This window comes from Panthera uncia (genome assembly GCF_023721935.1).
Source record: "Panthera uncia isolate 11264 chromosome B3 unlocalized genomic scaffold, Puncia_PCG_1.0 HiC_scaffold_1, whole genome shotgun sequence".
Classification (NCBI taxonomy): Eukaryota; Metazoa; Chordata; class Mammalia; order Carnivora; family Felidae; genus Panthera; species Panthera uncia.
The window spans coordinates 83819069-83837790 of NW_026057582.1; the positions used below are offsets into that span (position 1 = coordinate 83819069).

The window sequence follows — 18722 nt, forward strand, 5'->3', positions numbered from 1 at the left end:
TGAGCGTCTCCAGTCCTCGCTGCGCCGCGGGCTGGTGGGCTTCGCTGAGGCTCGCGTGCGGGGAAATGACCCTGCCCGGGGGCCCGACGAGCATGGCGCGGCCGGGGGGCGCGGGGCCCTGCAGCCCGGGGTTGGAGCGGGCCCCGCGCCGGAGTGTCGGGGAGCTGCGCCTGCTCTTCGAGGCGCGCTGCGCGGCGGTCGCTGCCGCCGCCGCCGCAGGGGAGCCCCGGGCCCGCGGGGCCAAAAGGCGTGGGGGACAGGTCCCGAACGGGCTTCCGCGGGCTCCCCCTGCCCCGGTGATCCCGCAGCTGACTGTGACAGCCGAGGAGCCGGACGTACCCCCGACCAGCCCGGGGCCACCGGAGCCGGAGGGTGGCTGGCTCCCGGCCGTGGGCTCCTCACACCTGCAGCAGCCGCGCCGCCTCTCCACCTCGTCGCTCTCCTCTACTGGCTCCTCGTCGCTGCCCGAGGACTCAGAGGACGATCTGCTGAGCGACAGCGAAAGCCGGAGCCGCGGCAACGTGCAGCTGGAAGCCAGCGAGGACGTGGGTCAGGTATGGGCCGCGGGGGCGGGGCCAGCGCGGGGCGCGGGGGCTGCGTGCGGCGGACCCAGCTCTGACCTGGCTGAGCGCCGACTTCTGCGCTAAGCTCCCTCCGCCTGGGGTCCTGCTTAGCAGGAGCATGGGGTTCTCAAGGACGCGCTGGGCTGACCTCCCTCCTTGGCAGTTTTCACCCGGCTTCCACCTGCGGGTCGCTGCCCGAGCCCTGGGGCGTCTAAGAAAGAGAGGGAGGAGGAGTCTGCGACCGGTCGCGAGCACCGGGTAGGGCGGAGGTGGAGATCGTGACTTGCTGGCTGCGAAGTGGAGCTGAGGGATCGGAGGGGCTTGGTCTTGCCCCGCGAACTCTCGAAGAGAGAGGGGTGAAGGAGTCTCCCTCTCTCCCCACCCCCTCTCCCGCGCGGCGGCCCCACCCCCCGCCGTTGCCACGGTTTCCCTCTCCTGAGTGGGAGTGGAGAGGCGCTCCAGGCTCTGCTCGGGAACCGCCGCCGTCTGCTCCCGGCGCCCGCACAAGATGTGGACGCAGAGAAGGGAGGGGCTTGGGGCTGGGGGCTCCGGTAGGGAGTGGGACGCAGCCCTCCCCGGGTTTCCTGCTCCTAAGGAAAGCCGGGAGGAGGTAAACTGAGGCTGAAAAGCGGGATCCGCCTGCTAGTCCCTACTCCGGTAACCTGGCTGTTCCGGTGCCAGGTTTGACCCTCAGATAACCCCGGCCAGGGTGCAGCGAAGTCATTCCCATGCCTGCCCCTCAGGGGTGTGCGGCGCCCGGGATAGCCATCTTGACCCCCTCGTTTTAACCAAGGCCAAATACTTTAAATAACTACCCGCGGTCAACGCGAAGGAGTTGCTCTACATCCACGTTATGCAAGTGTCCCTGGAGTGGAGGGAGAGGCGAAGGGCGTCCCGCAGGCTCTGGTGGTTCCGAGCCTGCCCAGAAGGGCGGTGAGAGCGGCGGACACTGGGCGCGGTGGGGAGAGCCCAGAGGCGCGGCCTCTGCCTGCTGAACCCGGGCTTCGCCGCTCGTTCGGACTGGATGAGGCGGAGGAGACCCTGTAACGACTTGCAATGGACCTGTGAATCAGTTACCCGCTGAGACGTACATTCTCCAGAAGGCAGCGTGGTTTGTAAGGTACAAGAGGGAAAAGTCTCATAGAGCAGGAACACACAAACGCGCACACACGCACACACCCCGCCGCAGTCAGGTGTAGGGTGCGGGGAGTCCCTCTCTCCTCCGCGGATGAAAAAGATACCCCTCCCTGATCCGTGATCATTCCTAGTACAACCCTGGCTCACAGAGGGATGCGGGTGCCATCGAGGAATCTCCAAAGCCGTGGAATGTGGGGCAGTGAGAGGACTCCTTTCCTACCTCCTCCGAAATCCGGAGCAGTAGTTCTGGGTGCACCGTTCCCCGGGTCAGATCTCTGACAGCGGAGAGGCGGGATCAGGAGAAAGGACGCCAGGAGGGAAGCCTCCCCCCCCCCCGCCCCCGCCCCCGTTTCCCTCTTCCGCCTACAGTCGGAGGAGGGCCCGGGGCCCAATCCTGCCTGCAACATAGGCACCCCGCCTGGGGTCAAGACTCCGAAGACCAGCTGCAGCCGTGCCCTAGGCGTCTTCGGCCGGCCTCTCCCTCGCCGAGCTTCGCCTTCTATCGGCGCAGCCAGGAGCTGGAGCAGAAGGCCGCTGCGGGCCCTTACAGCTCCAAGGCTGCGTCTCCCAGGCCTTCCCAACCCCCAGCCCGCCGGGGCCTCCCCGAAGGCAAACAGCCACGGAGGCGGCAGATAAGCCAGTAGGTGTTGACAGAGGCTGCCCGCGCCCGCGTGGAAGGGCCAGGCGCGGACTTTGCCTCACAGCCGGTCGGGGAGCGGCACAGAGTGCCCGCCTAGGCTGCCTTCAGGGCTTCCCTGGTCAGGAAGCTGAGGCCATCGGTTGGCTGTCGGTGAAGGATGCGCCGGGAGAAGGGTCCTGCAGCAGAGCTCGGGAGCTCCCAGCTTGCCAGGCCCTGACACTAGGGTATGGGTAGATAATGGTATAGCTGGAAGCAAGAGGCGGCCCTGAAAGTCTCCACTTTGCCTCTGCCTGACACATCTTTCCCCAGCTCCTAGGAGCACCACACAGCCTGCCCAGAGCCTGGAGCTGGGCTCCGGCAGGGTACTATCCTGGGACTGGGCAGCCTGCCTCCTTCCTGGGGCCTTTCTTCTGGAAGAGGGAAAAGTCACGGGCAGGGAAACCCAGACAGATCAGGAGAGGAGTTGGGGGCCTATCCCCAAGAGCAGCCAGCATGACTGTCCTCTTAGGCCTTGCCTGCCTCTTAAAACAGTTTTGGGGTGTTGCTGTAGGGAGGGTATCTGGCTCCTGTTCATTTGGTTCTCCTCTTTCAGTGCTCTAGGATGGGTAAAGAGACCTCGATGCCATCCTGTCCTGGACCCAGAACTCCCACACTTCACTTTTCACTAATTATAGAGCAGAATTTAGGTTAACAGACTTCCTTTTTAAAAAGCAAATGCCCCTGGGAGGGTGAAGTCGTGGGTCACTTATACCTTAGTGCAAATCATTTTATAAATTTAAACTGATTGCTCCCACCACCACCACCACTACCACCACCACCACCACCACCACCACCACCACCACCACCACAGGGAGTGCTGGTTTGATAGGGCAATGGGAACATGAGGAGGGGGTTGGGCTGGCAGAGTGCTTCAGCCCAAGACTGAATGGCTGGAGGTAGGGAGCCAGAGCCAGAGTCAGGAAGAATGGGGATGAGTATCTGGTGTGCTGTAAGAAGCAGGAGTCCTCAGGGCTTCCAAATGGAGCTTGGACAAAGGAGGGTCTGAGGCTAATGTCCAGCCAAACCCTTCCCAGAGAGAGATGGTCCCTGTTTAGCCCCAGGGGTAAGGATCAGAAGGTGCCCCTGTGACTTCCTCAAAGACTCTTTCACATAATCAGCTCTCCTGGTTTTTTTTTTTGCCCCAAGATGCCCAGGCAGCCTATGGGTGTGAGTTGGTTTCCCAGACTTCTATGGAGGGTAGGCTGGACCCAAGGTTGGGGCTTTGGCCCTGTTTCCAGCTAGAAATAACAAATCTGCTTTTTGATATCCATATAATAAAAGCCTTACCTGCTCAAAAATATCTTCCTTGCTGTTGTTCATGTGCCAAAATTCCCGCCCACCCACTAAAGAATGACTCTTCAGGAGCCTTTTTGAATACATGCATTTTTATCTGCATTATGTTCCCTGGAGGAGGCAGCTTCCTAAGATGGATGGTGGTGAGTTCATTGATACTTGCATAGACTCCTTCCGTGTTTGACCATATCCCTCACTGGCAGGGGAGCTAAATTCTGTCCTACCAACCTCAGGAAGTGGCTGGGAGGGTTCAGATGAAACCCCCTTGTAACCTGCATGGCTGGAACCAGCCTTAGTTGCTGCTACTCTTGGCTGATATGATCCTCACAAAATTGGAGGAGAATAGGTGATGACCCCATTTTACCTCAGCTTGGAAGCAAATCAGTGCTGCGTTATCATGCATCAATCAAGTGACAGTAGCCCAGGACTGCAGGCACTAAATCTTCTTCTACTGGGCCCACCTCCCACCTTCCATCCCCACTCACTGCTCTCACAAAATCCCAAAAGAAGGGATGGTGTGGTTCTCCCATCTCACCTAACCCAGGGCTGGCTCTCTCTTCCCCTGGGGTGGCTACAGAACTAGATATACCCTCCAAGTCCATTCTGGCCCCACTGTCCCCAAGCTTCTGTCAGTAGGCCCCTAAAGCTGCCTGAAACCATACCATTAAACCCATTCCTTTGGATGAAGACAGAGATGTTCAGCCAACAGAGAGGAGTTTGCAGGCAGATCTCAGTGTTTCCCCAGAGAGCAGACAGCCCACCTTGTGGCTGCAGATTGCTTCATCTTACACAAAGCGCTTTCTCATGCAGGGTCCCATTTGACCCCCAAAGGGAATTGGGGTGGTAGAATGGAGTTTGGAACCTGATGGGGTAATTGGGACATGGGGGAGGAGGTTGGGCTGGTAGAGAACTTCAGCCAGAAGCTGGGAGGCTGGAGGCAGGGAGTGAGGGGATGTTAACTCCTCTGAGCCTTGATTTCCTTCTGTAAAATGGCAATAATGCTACCACCCCATGCTCTTGCTTTGCATGTGAATGATTTGAAAATCATGAGTGGGAGAAGGGGGTATAGGACGGTGCCACTGAATACACATGGCGCATACATCTTCCTGGAATTTTACTTGAAGATTTGGAGGTGGGAGAGTTTTATAATAAAACTTGGATTTATTATGCAGCAGAATGCAAACCTTGCATGTATTTAAAGAGTAAAAAAAGGAGTTTTGAAAGAGATGTCATGTTTCTAGTGGGCTGCTTCTGGCTACACCCCCAGATCCCTGGGGGTTGGACACGTGATCACACCCTAGTGTGCCATGTAGGGACTTCAGTAGGAAAGTAGGAGCAGTGCTTTCTGATGGAAGATGAGAAGCGCCTGGCAGGCAGTAGGCGGTCAGTAAATGGTGGCTCGTGTTATGGCAGCAGCTCTATCCTCCCAGAGGAAACAGGCTCACACAGATGAAATCCTCACTTTGGTTCACTCAGCTAAAAAGTGACAGAACACATGATTCCAGTGCCCTGTCACTAACCCCTATCTCCTCCCCATGGGAAAGCAGCAGACTTCCCCTGTTTAGGCCAAGTTCTCCCTCTCCCTCTTGGAACTCTCTCTGATTAGGGAGGCTGTATTTCTGTGTTCCAGCCCTATAACTCCTGCAACACATATGCAACTCCTCTGAGGCAAGTACCCCTACGAGGAGGCAGCAGACACACAGTTTGGATGAGCAAACCTGTGTACTTTAGAGGGTGGACACAGGGCTGATGAGTTTTGGGTGGGAAAAGGAAAGGTCCAGAGTATGAGCTGCTCTCTGAATTGGGTGGAGGCCAGAAGCCATGGTCATGAGGCAAGAAGCACACCAAAATCTACATTTCCTTCCCAGTTTCATCTAAAATGATAGGCTCTCAGCTCTGCATCCCATTTTCAAGGCTCAGGTTTCTGGGTCTAGATCAAGACCAAAGATGCCCCGAGCCTTGCCAACTGGTGAGGAGTGAAAAGGCATTAGGAATAGCAAGAGGGTCTCAGGGAGCCCTAAGCCATTCTTTTCCCAGGCCCTGCCAGGCTAGCCTCTCTGTCCTGGGCCTTTGCAAAAGTTTGTTTCCATGTTTGTCTCCCTAAATGAGAGTAACCAATGGTCCAAAGTGAACGAAACAAGAATCCAAATTTGTCCAGTTTCTGCTTCATGCCAAGGAATGGGGCTGGGGAGGATGGAGCCTGTTACACTCAAGCCTCATTTACTACTCATAACAACCCAGGGAGAGTGATTGTTTCCCCATTTTACAGATGAAGAAACTGACACTCAGAGGCCTGTTTCTCAGGCCCCAGAATCTCCTGAGGCAATGTTAGAAATGCAAATTTTTGGCTCCACCCAGACCTACTTAGAATTTCCCCCTGGGGCAGACCTGAGCGTCTGCATTTTTTAACCGGGGTGAGCATCAGGTGATGTTCAAGCTCAGGAAAGTTCTAAATCCTTGACAGAGCACTTTAGTAACCTGCTCACACAGCTCAGAGCAGCAGGAGTGGGGTGCAAACCTGAGCCCTTTGGTATTAAATTCAAGGCTGTTTTCAGTACAGTCCATAAGCTGGATATCTGCCATCACCCTGTGCCCATCTCAGTGTCCTCCACATAGGCTCACAATAAACTTTCCTTGAGTGAGTGAGTGAGTGAGTGAGTGAGTGATTGAGTGAGTGAGTGAATCGTGGGGCCCTAGCTACTTGCGGTGGGTTGGGGCAGGAGACCCTATTCCAAAGGAGGGAGGGCTTAAGCACTGCTGAGACGCCAACGTGCACGCTGGACCGTGTCGCTTTCAGAAAAGCCACTGGCAGAAGATCCGGACCATGGTGAATCTGCCCGTCATGAGCCCTTTCAAGAGGCGCTATGCCTGGGTGCAGCTGGCTGGGCACACGGGTGAGCACAGGGCAGGCGCCGGTGAGGTGGGTGGGTGTCTGGAGTAGGAAGGGACCAGGCAGCGCTAACTGGTGCCAGTCTGCAGGGAGTTTCAAGGCGGCTGGCACCAGCGGGCTGATACTGAAGCGCAGCTCCGAGCCGGAGCGCTACTGCCTGGCGCGGCTCATGGCGGACGCGCTGCGCGGCTGCGTGCCCGCCTTCCACGGCGTGGTGGAGCGCGACGGCGAGAGCTACTTGCAGTTACAGGACCTGCTCGACGGCTTCGATGGGCCCTGCGTACTTGACTGCAAGATGGGCGTCAGGTACACGTGTCATGCCTGGCTGGGCGCGCACATAGGGAGGGGATGAGCGCTCTCCCGGGTGCCCAAAACCGCCCTGGACCGGGTCCAGGTGTGCGCCCTCTTACGCCCCGCCGCTGCCCGCGCCTCCGCAGGACTTACCTGGAAGAGGAGCTGACCAAAGCCCGCGAGCGGCCTAAGCTGCGGAAGGACATGTACAAGAAGATGCTGGCGGTAGACCCTGCGGCTCCTACCGAGGAGGAGCACGCGCAGCGCGCGGTCACCAAGCCACGCTACATGCAGTGGCGAGAAGGCATCAGTTCCAGCACCACACTGGGCTTCCGCATCGAAGGCATCAAGGTGGGCCAGTCCCGCTTCGCTTTGCAGAGCCCTGTCCCTCCCTCAGCCCTAACCCCGCCGTGCGGTATCTGCCCTGTTGTTGACCCCCACCACGAGGCACCCTCTGGCGGCCTTTCTGCGGTCCCTGCAACTAATGTCCTGGGAGGTATTGCTGCTCTAGTCTGATCCTCTCCCCTTGAGCTGAGGAGAGACACGGGGACCCTGACCCTTCCTGTCCCATCTCCTTCAGAAAGCTGATGGCTCCTGCAGCACCGACTTCAAGACGACGCGAAGCCGGGAGCAGGTGATTCGTGTCTTCCAGGAGTTTGTGCAAGGGGATGCGGAAGTGCTGGTGAGCGCCGGATCCTAGAACCCTGGGGTGGTGGGGAAACCTGAAAACGAGGGTTGCCCCTAGGTCATCCGGTTTAACTCCCTCGCCTGTGATCCGCACCCCCCCCCCCCATCGTAGCATTTATCCCACCTGGGGGCCTGTGTCTTCCTCACCGCGGTATTTGCCATGCCAAGTATGCTTCGTGGCCCCTAATATTAGCAGAGGCTCAATTAGTGTTTAATTAATTTGCCTTCCTCTCCTACCCTGTTCTCTCCAGAGGAGGTATCTGAACCGCCTGCAGCAGATCCGGGACACCCTGGAGGTCTCTGAGTTCTTTAGGAGGCACGAGGTAAGAGGGGTAGGCTCAGGTGCGGGAGTTGTGGTCTGTGAGGGCTACAGCAGGATTAGGATGGGGGGCTTCTCCAGGAAAGGGCCGTGGCCTGACCATGTGGGGCTCGACAGGTGATCGGCAGTTCGCTGCTCTTCGTGCACGATCACTGCCATCGCGCCGGTGTGTGGCTCATTGACTTCGGCAAGACCACGCCCCTCCCCGACGGCCAGACCCTGGACCACCGGCGGCCCTGGGAGGAGGGCAACCGCGAGGACGGCTATTTGCTGGGGCTGGACAATCTCATTAGCATCCTGGCCAGCCTGGCTGAGAGATGAGGCTGGGCCCTGGTTCTGACAGATGGACCTGCGGCCGTGTCCACACCATGCATGCAGCCAGAGACTGAAACCCTGTGGTGCCGGGAGGTTCACACGGTTCTGAAGGCCAAGTGCCAACCACCATGGGACACACTGCACGAGCAGGGGGCTGTCTCCCATACAAGCCCCAGAGTTCCCAGAACCGATGGCACTAATTAACCCAGGGAGGGTGGGTAGGGAGGCTGGCTGGGACAATGGCCTCCTTCCTCAGCCCAGCTCTCTTGAGGGGGCTGCATATCTCTCTAGAGAGGCCAGATAATGAATTTTATTTCACAAACACTAGATCTATTGGTCTAACCTCCCACACTACAATGGACAGCCTTTGCCAATAAAACTCAAAGACACCAGCTTTGGTGACTCAGGCCTCATCCCCTCCCTCCTCTGGTCCCTTTCTTACTTCCCTAGCATCCTTCATGTCTAGGCAGATCACTGGAGGGTATGAGAAGAGCTCTTTATTAGAGGCATTTGTAGGGTTGAGGGCTGCCCAGATGAAAGACACTTATGGGTGGGGGAGGGAAGGGTAATCCAGAGAAGGCTTCCAGAGGGAGGCGATTTCAACCTCTGGTCCCAAAGATCAAAGGCTGGGAGTGTCCAAGCTCTTCTCCAGGAAGCCTGGGCTGGTTTCCAGGATGGGGAGTCCACTGGTGCCTGGCCAGTTCTGAGACAGGCCCAGACACGCAGTACAGACTGCAGGGGACAGAGGCTACTGGAATAACAAGCTACCTAGAAGCCTGAGGAAGAGTGCAGGGAGGAACCATTGCTACAGGCACTGCCTGAGTCCTCACCTTCCAGGCCCCTTGGGGCCCAAGAGCCATAGGGGGGATTCCAAAGGTTCTGAGGTTGGAGGTCCCTGGATTTGGGGTCTTGGGACTCGAGGGCAGTCAGGGGCCAAGGAGGCTCCCTATTCAGCTCTTTAAGCTCTCCAGATTCAGTTCCTGGGCCCGTGGGGAATCTTAGGCCCTCCAAAGACTTGCTCCCCAGCCCAGAAGCCTTTTCCTCATCCAGAGTGGGCAGTAGCTCCATTGGCAGGAATAAATTCAGCACATCCGGGTCCTGTAATAGAAGGGCAGGGGAGCAGCTTTGTTTTATGGCTTCCTTCCTGACCCTCAAGATCAAGATGGTCAAGGCAGGTGAGGGGCACACCTGAATGCAGTACTGAAGATGCTCCAAGATGCTGGCAAAACAGGGGCACAGCTGAGGTTGGTGCAGCCAACACCGTGTCATGGTACAGTACCTGGGAGAAAGGTAGGATTTTGTGCCCACCCATGGCTGTGAAGGACCTCCGTCCCTGGACAACACTCCATACTCACACAGGCCCTGGGCAGCCCCTGGGAGGGCCCATCTGTCCCCCTCCAGTGACAAAGTACAGTATGTCCTGGTTGGTGCACCCAGGGTAGGGCATGTAGCCTAATAAGAAGATTTCCCAGAACAGGACCCCGAAAGACCTGCATCATGAGTGGGGGAAGTTCAATGAAGCCCATTAGACACAGCCTCCCCTTTCCCTCATGTAAGGTGGCCCAAGGCCAGGGAAGGGGGCAGGCATGTTATCACCAGGAGTCTGTCTTGGATGTGAAAATGAATGCCCTCCAGAAAGGCCTCTTCAGGCATCTACTTGACTGGCAGCAGAGCCTACTGCCCCCCCCCCCCACTCCTAATAACTGGTTCTACAGGAGGGAGGAGGGGAGTGAGACACTGCTCAAATGCCACCAGAGTGCTGGTAAATCTCTTGGAGCAGCAGCAGCTTTCCCCACGTCCCCAGACCCCACACCTGTAATATCATATTTTGCCATCCTGAAGTCCCCAGTACCGACCACTGGGCTGAGTCCAGTGCAGCCCAGCAGGCAGTTCCTGGCATCAATGTCCCTGCAGGCAAAAAAAATCACTGCCAGAACTCAGAAGCTCTGACCCTGAACTATTTCTATAAAAGTTATGTGGAAAAGCTATTCCTTAGGGATTAGAGATTGGGCTGCTCCCCCACCTGCTCTGAGCCAGGATCACTCCCAACCTGTGGATTTTCCTTCAGGTAGTGGCAGCCCTGGGTTATGTCCTGAGCCAGCTGGAGCAGGTCCCACATGGCCAGAGGTGATGGCTGGTCCTGGGTAGCGCAGAGGGTGTGTTAGTCCATGCTTGTTTTGGGACACATGGACAGGGTCTTTAGATGGGCCAAGAGGGCTGGGAGAAGGGTCTTACCAAGTGTGGCCGGTTGTTCCTCAGGAAACTGTTATGTCCCCTCCAGACCTCAACTCCAGCAGAATTAGGCGAGGGGCAGTCCAGAGTCTGAGCCCCACTCAGCGCACAATGTTCTGATGGTTGAATGTGCTGTGTGGGAGGTGCACATACCCCAGTCACTGACAGGGAAGGAAACCAGGCTCTAGGCTCCACAAAAGTGGAGACGGGCTCTGTATCCCTAGAACTGCTACCTCTCAGCTCCAGGGTGAAGAGAAGCTGTCCCAGCAGGCAGTTCAGTGCCCACCTTCCACCCCTGCCCCTGGGCCCAGGTGCACCTGATGCGGTGAGAAATCCAGCTCATCCTGACTAGAGCAGAGTTCTGGCAGGGTCTGGGGAGGAAAAGGGCTCCTGAGCTCCCCCAGACATTTCAGGAGGCCAGTTGATCCTAGCTCTAGCAACTGTTCCTCCCCCCATGGAGCCCTGCTCTACCCTGAGCCAGGAGTTCCACCCCTCTCCCCTTGACAGCCACCTGCAGGGGGTTGGGGTCCCCAGGAAGGCCAATTACCAGTCCTTCAATAGACTTCTCCCAAGGCGCCATGGCCCAGTGCTCTGCAGGAAGACAGGTTGGAAGGGAGAGGGTGGCTGGTCCTGGGGAAGGGTCCTGGAGGGTCTAGTGCCTCCTTTACCTCCCTTGCCACTCCCTATACACCCAGGTGGCCCTATCTGAGGACTCTGAGGCTTTTCTGCATCATGGCATCTCCCCAAGTACAAGCCCTGCAGAGGCAATGCTGACTGGCACAGAGTTAGGGCAGAAGAGAGAGCAGGTATGGGCTTAGGGTGAGGGTGGGAGTCTGTGATGAGGTTTTCCTTATGTCCTTGCAGATACTTGCTCCAAAGAAATCATGGGGTCCCTAGCATCCCAGGACTGGGGATGACAACTGACCTATACAAGTCACTGTGCCTTTTAGAAATTCTCTGGCCTCTGTCTCCTCCACAGAGGGGTTGAGGCCAGATTCTCTCTGGGAACCATAATTCACCACAGCAGGGAACGGGGTGGAAGAGGGAGGGATTCAGAGTGCATAGGTTCTCAGAAGGAGGGGGAGAACTCACCTGAGCAGAGTGACATTGGCTGGGGAAACCTCTGTAAGTCCTGGGGGCAGAGGCCAGGACTGGGCGGGGCCAAACCCCACCTGGCAGTAGTAGAGGTTGAGAGGTGTCCTGGTGGTGGAGGTTTGAAGGTAGCTCAGCTTGAGCTCAGGGTCGTGCAGCCTCATCTACCACAGGCCCTGCCACTTCTTATGGTTCACTGAAGAAGATGGCAAGAAGATACCCACACTGTTTGCTACCCTTCTGCACAGGACATCTCTCCAGATGTCCATTAAGGCAAATGTTTTCCCTGGGCCTCCACAGCTACTTCTACTCTTAGAACCCTAGAGGAGTCCACCACTGCTCTGCTGGAAGCAGGGTTTTTGTTTTGTTTTGTTTTGAGAGAGTGGGCACATGAGTGCTAGTGGAGGAGGGGCAGAAAGAGAGGGAGCATAGAGGATCTGAAGCGGGGTTCCATGCTGACAGCAGAGAGCCCAAGGCAGGGCTTGAACTCATAAACAGTGAGATCATGACCTGAGCCAAAGTCGGACATTTAACTAACTGAGCCACCCAGGTGCCCCAGGAGCAAGGGTTTTGAAATCAGCCTCGTCTGTCCCTGGGACCCCGTGCAGCTCAGTGACAAGGTGGGCAGCCATACCTGTTGGATGTTGCTTACCCAGAATAAGAACCCCACACACCATAAGGAGGCTCAATGTAGAGGTCACAACAGTCACCAACAGAACCAGAGGGCCTGGTGAGGTGGGCAGGTCTAGGGAGAAAGAGAGATGCCTTCAGTGGGAAGCTTTTCTCTGTCCCCCTACCCAAATTTTACCCAGACCTCAAGACTCAGCCAAACTGTTAACTTCTCCATGATGCTTTCCCTATTTATCCTAGACAAAAGCAACCTTTCCTTTCTGAGAACTCCTAAAACATTTTAAACCTCCCATGGCAATTGTCACTTTAATAGATTTCTAAATCTAGATCTAGATAGATAAATAGGTAGGTACATAGGTGGATAGGTAGATATCACCCCTCCCATACTAGACCACTAGACTACATGCTCCTTGAGGGCAGAGCATGCACTGATGCATATCCAGCCTCCTGCCCAGCACCTAGAATGGTGCCTGGCACATACCAGTCATCTTTCCCAGCAGCCTACTGCTCCTCCCAGCCCGTGGCCCCAGGAGTCCAGACCTTGGACAAAGGCAGGACTTACCTGTACCATGCATGTAATGTTACCTGCAGCTAGCTCCATGCCCCCTGGGCACATGCATTTGGCTAACCAGAGCTCTGCCTGCCACTGGCAATGGCAATGACTACAGCTGAGGAGGAGTCAGATCTCTACCTCTCTGTGGCTCTCCATGACTATGAGTAAAACAACTGATACTGCAGGGTGAAGGTGGGGGACAGACATACTTTTTCCAGCTATGTGGTTAACTCTAGCCCTGGACTTTGAACAATGAGCAACACCAGAGGCATTGAAGGGGTAGGGGAAGGGCTTGCAGGACTCTGTCAAGTCCATATACTCCCTCTTCTGGGATCCTGGAGCTTGGAGGATTGAGTTTAAGAATTCATAGCAGGAGGGGCACACCAGGCTCTGTGCTGACAATATGGAGCCTGCTTGGGATTCTCTCTCTCTCTGCTCTTTCCCTGCTCACACACTCTCTCAAAATAAATAAATAAACATTAAAAAAAATCATAGTAGGAGATATTTGACAAGCACCCCAGAATGCCTCATACTGGCATCACAATTGACCACCCAGTTCTTGACAACTCCCGTGCTGTCCAAGAAACAGGTGGTTCAGAGCAGAGTTGGTGGCTCAGATGGGAGTGGGCTCAAAGATTGAGGAAGAAGGCTAGACCCAGCTGAAAGCTGGGGGGGTGGGGGTAGGGGCCAATACCTGCCAGAGGCTGCAGAAAGCGTTCGCTGCAGGGGTGTATGAAGGATACCCCATCTTCTCCATCAACCCAGAGGATGTCAGTCTCTGAGGCCTGGAAACTGAAAGTGTTAGAGTGTTTGGCTACAAAATGAGGGAGGGAGGGGGGCAGGGGCATACAGATGGGAAACTGGCTTGGGAACAGTAGGGAAGCTGTTGTCTCCCTAGCGCGAATCCCCTGTGGCCCTCTCTACACTAGCATTACAATACCGGTGCTGCCCGCTCAGAAGTGGGAGCCAGGAGCCAGGGAGGTGGGATGGGCATAATCAGCTGGAACCTGAAGGCCTTGCTCAGGGACAACCTGAGCTGGGGCAACCTCCTGGTCCACCTAAAACCCTCTGATTTCAGGTCCTCAGATATAAAATGGAAGAGGCCCAAACCACATGTTCCATTTTTGTGATAATGGAGATGTGTATAAAGTACTCATGAACAGTATGGCTCAGACAGACCCCAAAGCTCTGTCTCTTTACACCAGTGATTTCCAAACTCTGGAGTGTATTAAAATCACCCAGAAGATTGATTAAAACACAGATGGCTAGGAGACTTCCCTAGAGTATCTGATTCAGTAGGTTGGAGAGGGGCTGAGAATTCGCATTTGTAACTTCCTAGGTGGTGCTAATGCTACTAGTTTAGGAACCACACTTTGAGAACTGCTGATTTAAATTATCCCTGACTTCCTGCCTCTCTGCTCAGCTTGCTAACTCAGCCAGCTCTAAGCTCTTGCGGCTGCTGTAGAACACGGAGACCTGTGGTGATGAAAAAAGTCCTGGATTTAAATGAAAATCTAGGGAGTCCTGTCTGCTTGTATGAGTTCTGTCTGCTTGCAAATTATTTGATCTCTTTTTTCTAAGAGCTATTACTTTTATTGCTCTGGCCCAGGACAGGGCTCAAGCCCTTTCCCACCTGTCCTTTAGAGGGCTTACTCTAAGGTTCTCACTTCACTTAACCCTGGGAGCTGCCCAGCTGCCCTCCCCAAGAGTGCACCTGTCCGAGTAGCGGCCGCCGCCGCCTCCACCCGCAGTACAGGCCCCGCCGCCGCCCCCGAAACCTCCGGCCAAGTGTAGCCCAGGCCTCTGCGCAGCCCTGGCCGCCCCCCCGCCCCCCGCCCCCTCCAGCAGTGGACGGCCGGCCTGCGGAGAGGGGGCCTGGCCCGCGATGTCCAGCCGCCCCCTCCACCTGCGGGGCGACAGCAAGATGACTGGCAGCGAAGATGGGGGCTCTCCCCACGGCCCCGCTTCTCCCGCTGCTTCCGGGCGTCGCCGAGCGGCTCTCCAGTTTCTCAGGGGCAGCCTCGGTCCTGGCGCCTCAGGTAGGCCCGCCCGCCTCCTCCGGCCGCCACCAGCAGGGGCTCCAGCTCGCCGACGCGCAGCTATGGCGCCGGCGGCGCGTTGAGGGGCGCGCCCTCCAGCCGTCGAGGGAGGACCCGTGCACCAGGCACCCGAGTAAAGGCTCAGGGACTGGGGACCCCAAGTCCGGGACGCAGAGCGTGTGTGCGCGCGTCCGCAGGAGGAGATTTGGGACCCCAACGCGGAGCGCTGAGGGCGGGTGCTGAGCGCGCCGAGGCAAACACGTACCCGAAAGATGTGGGTGGCGCCCCGCCGCCTCCCGCCCAGCGCCGCGACCCCGGGACCCCTTCGGCCCCCTCCGTCGCCGCGTGCTCCTCAGCGGTCCGAGTCTCTCCGAGACAGACGCGCTGGCTCTGCCGGCTCCCCTGGGGACATGGGGCGTCGGATGCAGCGGGGCCCCATGCTCCTTTCGCGGTGCGGCTGTCTCAACACCGCGGAGTGCCCGGCCCTAGCCCTACTCCTGCGGAGCTTAAGCCGCCTTTTCCCACGGGCCCCGCTTACTCGGGGACAGGCATCCTCTCCCCGCTGCCCCACTAGGATGTAAAGCGGCTCCCTGCGACCAAGGGAGAAGAGGGCGGAGACGAAGACGCCCTGCGCCCGCCACGGGTGGTTCTTGGCGCCTTTGCTCCCCGCGGCTCCGTAAGCTAAGGTCCTGCGGAGAGCAGGTGCTCGGTCCCCAGCCCAAGCATCTTTGGTCGTCGGGCTACCCGCCTGCGGCAGAGGTCGGAAACAGAAGCGGCTCCAGAATTTATCTCAGGGACTTAGGCTGTAGTCGATTTTGAAGGGTTGGGGAGACCCAGGGTTACACACCAGAAAATTAGATTTTACACTTACTTTAGCAGGCGTAATGGAGATGAGGGGAGGCTCAAGGCACCCGTTGGCGCCGCAGGTGGTTAGGGGCAATCCATTTGGTGGGAACAGGCTCCTAGATACTGGCTCACTCCGTGGCGACTATTGCCACCCTCCCCCGGTTCTGCTGGAAGAAGGGACAAAGTCTCCAGGGCGCACATGGTTGTAGAATACTCTAAGACAACGTGGTGTTCATGAGGCCGTTGGTCCCCTGACTTTAGAACCTCAGACTGGGAGGTCACCACCCACCTCTCCCTGCTCTGCACTTACAGGTACCTGTCAGTGCCCTGTCCCACCACAAATGTACGCCTTTCAGAGTCTTTTGGACCCCCACTGTCGCCACCAGGCTGCTGCCTGTGTACCACTTGTCACAGTTTGTGTGGGTCCTCCACAGCCGCTGTCCCCGCAGAAGAATAACCAAGGCCCTTCAGTGCGTGGAAGCAGGGAAGGAGGAAAAGGTCATATAAGCACCTGCCCTAGACTGGTAAGGTGAGCAGAGGAGAAGGGAGGAAGGAGCTTGGAGCTTACCTGGGGAATTAGGGGAGAAGCTGGCTCCAAGCCACTAGGTGGGGTGGTGATATTCCGTCTTGGGGGCTTGGAGCTGGCAGCCACAGGGGCAAGGATGATGGAAACGGTGCCTGGGACCATGACTGGAGCAGAGACCGGCTCCTGAAAGGTGACAGTGAGATAGCGGGGTTGGGAGAGGGGGCAGGATGTTAAATGGGAGACAGAAGATAAAGATAGACAAATGCAGACACTTGCCTCTCGCAGCCATACTCCTATCGCCACTCAGCCAGGGCACACCAGCATCTAGAAGCAGCCCCCCACCAACTGCTGTTGCTGAAGCCCCATGGGGTGCTGGCTGATACCTCTGCAAGTTTCTCCCCTGGGGAGTCCTTGTGAATGACTTGGGGGCTGCCCTGAGATTGTTCCTGCAGGCCCCCCACCCTTTCCTTGACTTAGCTAGGTAGTCTCACCCCCAGGCGGTGCTGAGACCCCAGGGCCTGTCCCTCCTTCCCAAGCTGAGAGATGGGGAACCTTGGATTGAGGTATGCACCTTGCTTCTGGGACCACTCCTGGAGCACTGACCCAGAAGTGTTGGCCTTGAGAGTTCCAGACCTCTGTGGGAGCCACAGGACCTGTCTGCCTTCACTGCTTTTGCCAAGCCTAGGAAGATACCTCTAGCCAGGTGGTTCCTTGACAGACAGAAGGTACTTACGCATGGCTCCAATCCATAGCAGCAGCCAGCTCAAGCAGCCCATGGCTTGTTCAGCCTGCTGCACTGAGGGTTGTAGGCTCAGACCTTGCCACTTTGCCCGTCTTCCCCTTATAGGAGCCTCCAGCTACTTGCTAGACACTGATGGTCCTAAAGCCTGCCTGGCCACTCCCACCTAAGACCCTGGCCACTCCCATGCTGAAGGAGGGGAAGGTGGGGCAGGTGGGCAGGGAGGTCCCCACGCTTTCAGGAAGAGGCTTGGGAGCACACATCCAAGGGCTCCGTGTCTGGATCCACTGGGTTGGCTGCTGGCTGTCTCAGAGAATGAGGTGAGTGCAAGGTAGGGGAGAAAGTGCCCCCCACCCTTTTGAGGCTGGAGCCTGAAAAAAATGGCAAGCCACACCCTAGATACTTGCCCAAGCTTCTAGGTCTTTCTAACTCCCACATCGGGAGCAGTGTGGTGACTGCTTCATTGGTGGTGGGGGGTGTGTGTGTGTAAAACACATAGGAAGTGCTCTTTAAACAGCCCCAAGTTAGGCAGCATTACTTGTCATTACTTGTGTCTTTTCAGTGCCTTTGTAACTGAAAGGCCAACTCTCCAGATACTCTCAGAAACATGCGCCTCTGGGTTCACTTCATACAATTGATTGCCTGTTGTTAACTCTGTACAATTTCTTACTGTGATGGGGTGAAAGCCTGAATCCTGATGTCAACGATCTAAGTGCCAGTACTAGCATTTCTAGTCAACAGGTGACGCTGTTCCGGTCACACTGTTCTGAGGCGGTTTCCCCACCACCTATAAAATCATATGAAGGGGGGATTGCTCTGTAAACCGCAAGAAACCCTGTAACTGTGAAGGTTACTTAGCCGTCAGGTGGTTTTGTGTCTTCTTTATTCTTTTTCCAAAATATTAATTTTTTAAAAAGTTTTCTTTATTTATTTTTGAGAGAGAGAGAGAGAGAGAGCAGGGGAGGGGCAGAGAGAGAGAGAGAGAGAGAGAGAGAAAACCCCAAGCAGGCTCTGCACTGTCAGCACAGAGCCCAATGTGGGGCTCGAACTCCTGGACCATGAGATCATGACCTGAGCTGAAATCAAGAGTCTGACGCTTAACTGAGCTGCCCAGGTGCCCCCCAAAATACTAATTTTAAAGGCTGAGGCCTGTGTGTAATATAAAGCACTGGGGAAAAAAAGAAGTGACAGTAGTTAGCTAGTTGGTGAAGCCTCTGAATATATAGTGCTAGATAAAGACACTACAGTGATTTTGTAAACACTCTAGTACTCAGACCCTATTTAGCTCTGTTGGTATCCTACTATGAGGTCACAAAATTTCTTTGGTAAGGTTCCCGTAAGCCAGTGGTTCTCCAAGTGTGTGTTTGGGCTTGGATAACAGCGTCAGCACCACCTGGGAACTTGTTAGAGATGCAAATTCTTGGGTTTCACCCTAGGTCTACTCAATCAGGAACACTGGTGTACTGCCTAGCAATCGATTTAACACACCTGAAGACACTGCATTGCTGTTTGCAGATGCAGTAGCTGCTTAATAAACCTACTGGAGAATTCTGTGTGCAGCAGCTCCATTTATGGGAAATGGGTTCTCTCTGCCTGCTGATAGGGCACACTGCACTCACTCTGATGACCTGTAAACACACTATAGGTAATTCCACACAGAAAATGACACTCTAAGAAAGCTTGAGTGTTAGAATTCAGATGAAAGAACCTAGAAACTCTATCAAGAGATGAACCAATGAATCAGAATTCATGGTTTGATCCACTCCTTCCCAGCCCTTACCTACTACCACTCAAGTCCACAATGGAAGGGGTGTTGTGTGACAACACTAATAGACCGAATATTTGTGCCCTCCATCCCTGCCTCATTCGTAGGTTGAACCCTAATACCCAA

General features: G+C 56.0%; 2 protein-coding genes across 2 annotated transcripts; one reads left to right on the top strand and one right to left on the bottom strand.

Annotated features, from left to right (window-relative positions):
* ITPKA (inositol-trisphosphate 3-kinase A) lies at positions 1 to 8560 on the top strand. The gene is made up of 7 exons (XM_049613402.1): positions 1 to 554; positions 6470 to 6566; positions 6652 to 6868; positions 7000 to 7204; positions 7434 to 7535; positions 7792 to 7863; positions 7977 to 8560. Exons 1-7 carry the CDS (start codon positions 66 to 68, stop codon positions 8178 to 8180), a joined length of 1386 nt encoding a protein of 461 aa, XP_049469359.1. The 5' UTR covers positions 1 to 65; the 3' UTR covers positions 8181 to 8560.
* A 233-nt stretch (positions 8561 to 8793) lies between these two features.
* On the bottom strand, positions 8794 to 16307 carry LTK (leukocyte receptor tyrosine kinase; the record flags this gene model as incomplete). Its single annotated transcript, XM_049614124.1, is given in 26 exon segments — positions 8794 to 8906; positions 9005 to 9272; positions 9363 to 9453; positions 9530 to 9664; positions 9771 to 9796; positions 9798 to 9848; positions 10198 to 10314; positions 10410 to 10441; positions 10444 to 10567; positions 10724 to 10777; positions 10897 to 10962; positions 10964 to 10997; positions 11499 to 11694; positions 12151 to 12243; positions 12687 to 12839; positions 13376 to 13473; positions 14396 to 14556; positions 14559 to 14593; positions 14641 to 14714; positions 14716 to 14780; positions 14986 to 15008; positions 15011 to 15122; positions 15259 to 15468; positions 15934 to 16049; positions 16143 to 16190; positions 16193 to 16307. Coding segments are annotated over 26 exon segments (2610 nt in total), but the record flags the coding sequence as incomplete, so codon positions are not given.
* Positions 16308 to 18722: the final 2415 nt, after the last annotated feature.

Coding starts and splice junctions, on each gene's coding strand:
- ITPKA (XM_049613402.1), top strand. CDS start 66: ATGACCCTGCCCGGGGGCCCGACGAGCATGGCGCGGCCGGGGGGCGCG. Junction 6,869..6,999: donor GACTGCAAGATGGGCGTCAG/GTACACGTGTCA, acceptor GCGCCTCCGCAG/GACTTACCTGGAAGAGGAGC. Junction 7,536..7,791: donor AAGGGGATGCGGAAGTGCTG/GTGAGCGCCGGA, acceptor TGTTCTCTCCAG/AGGAGGTATCTGAACCGCCT.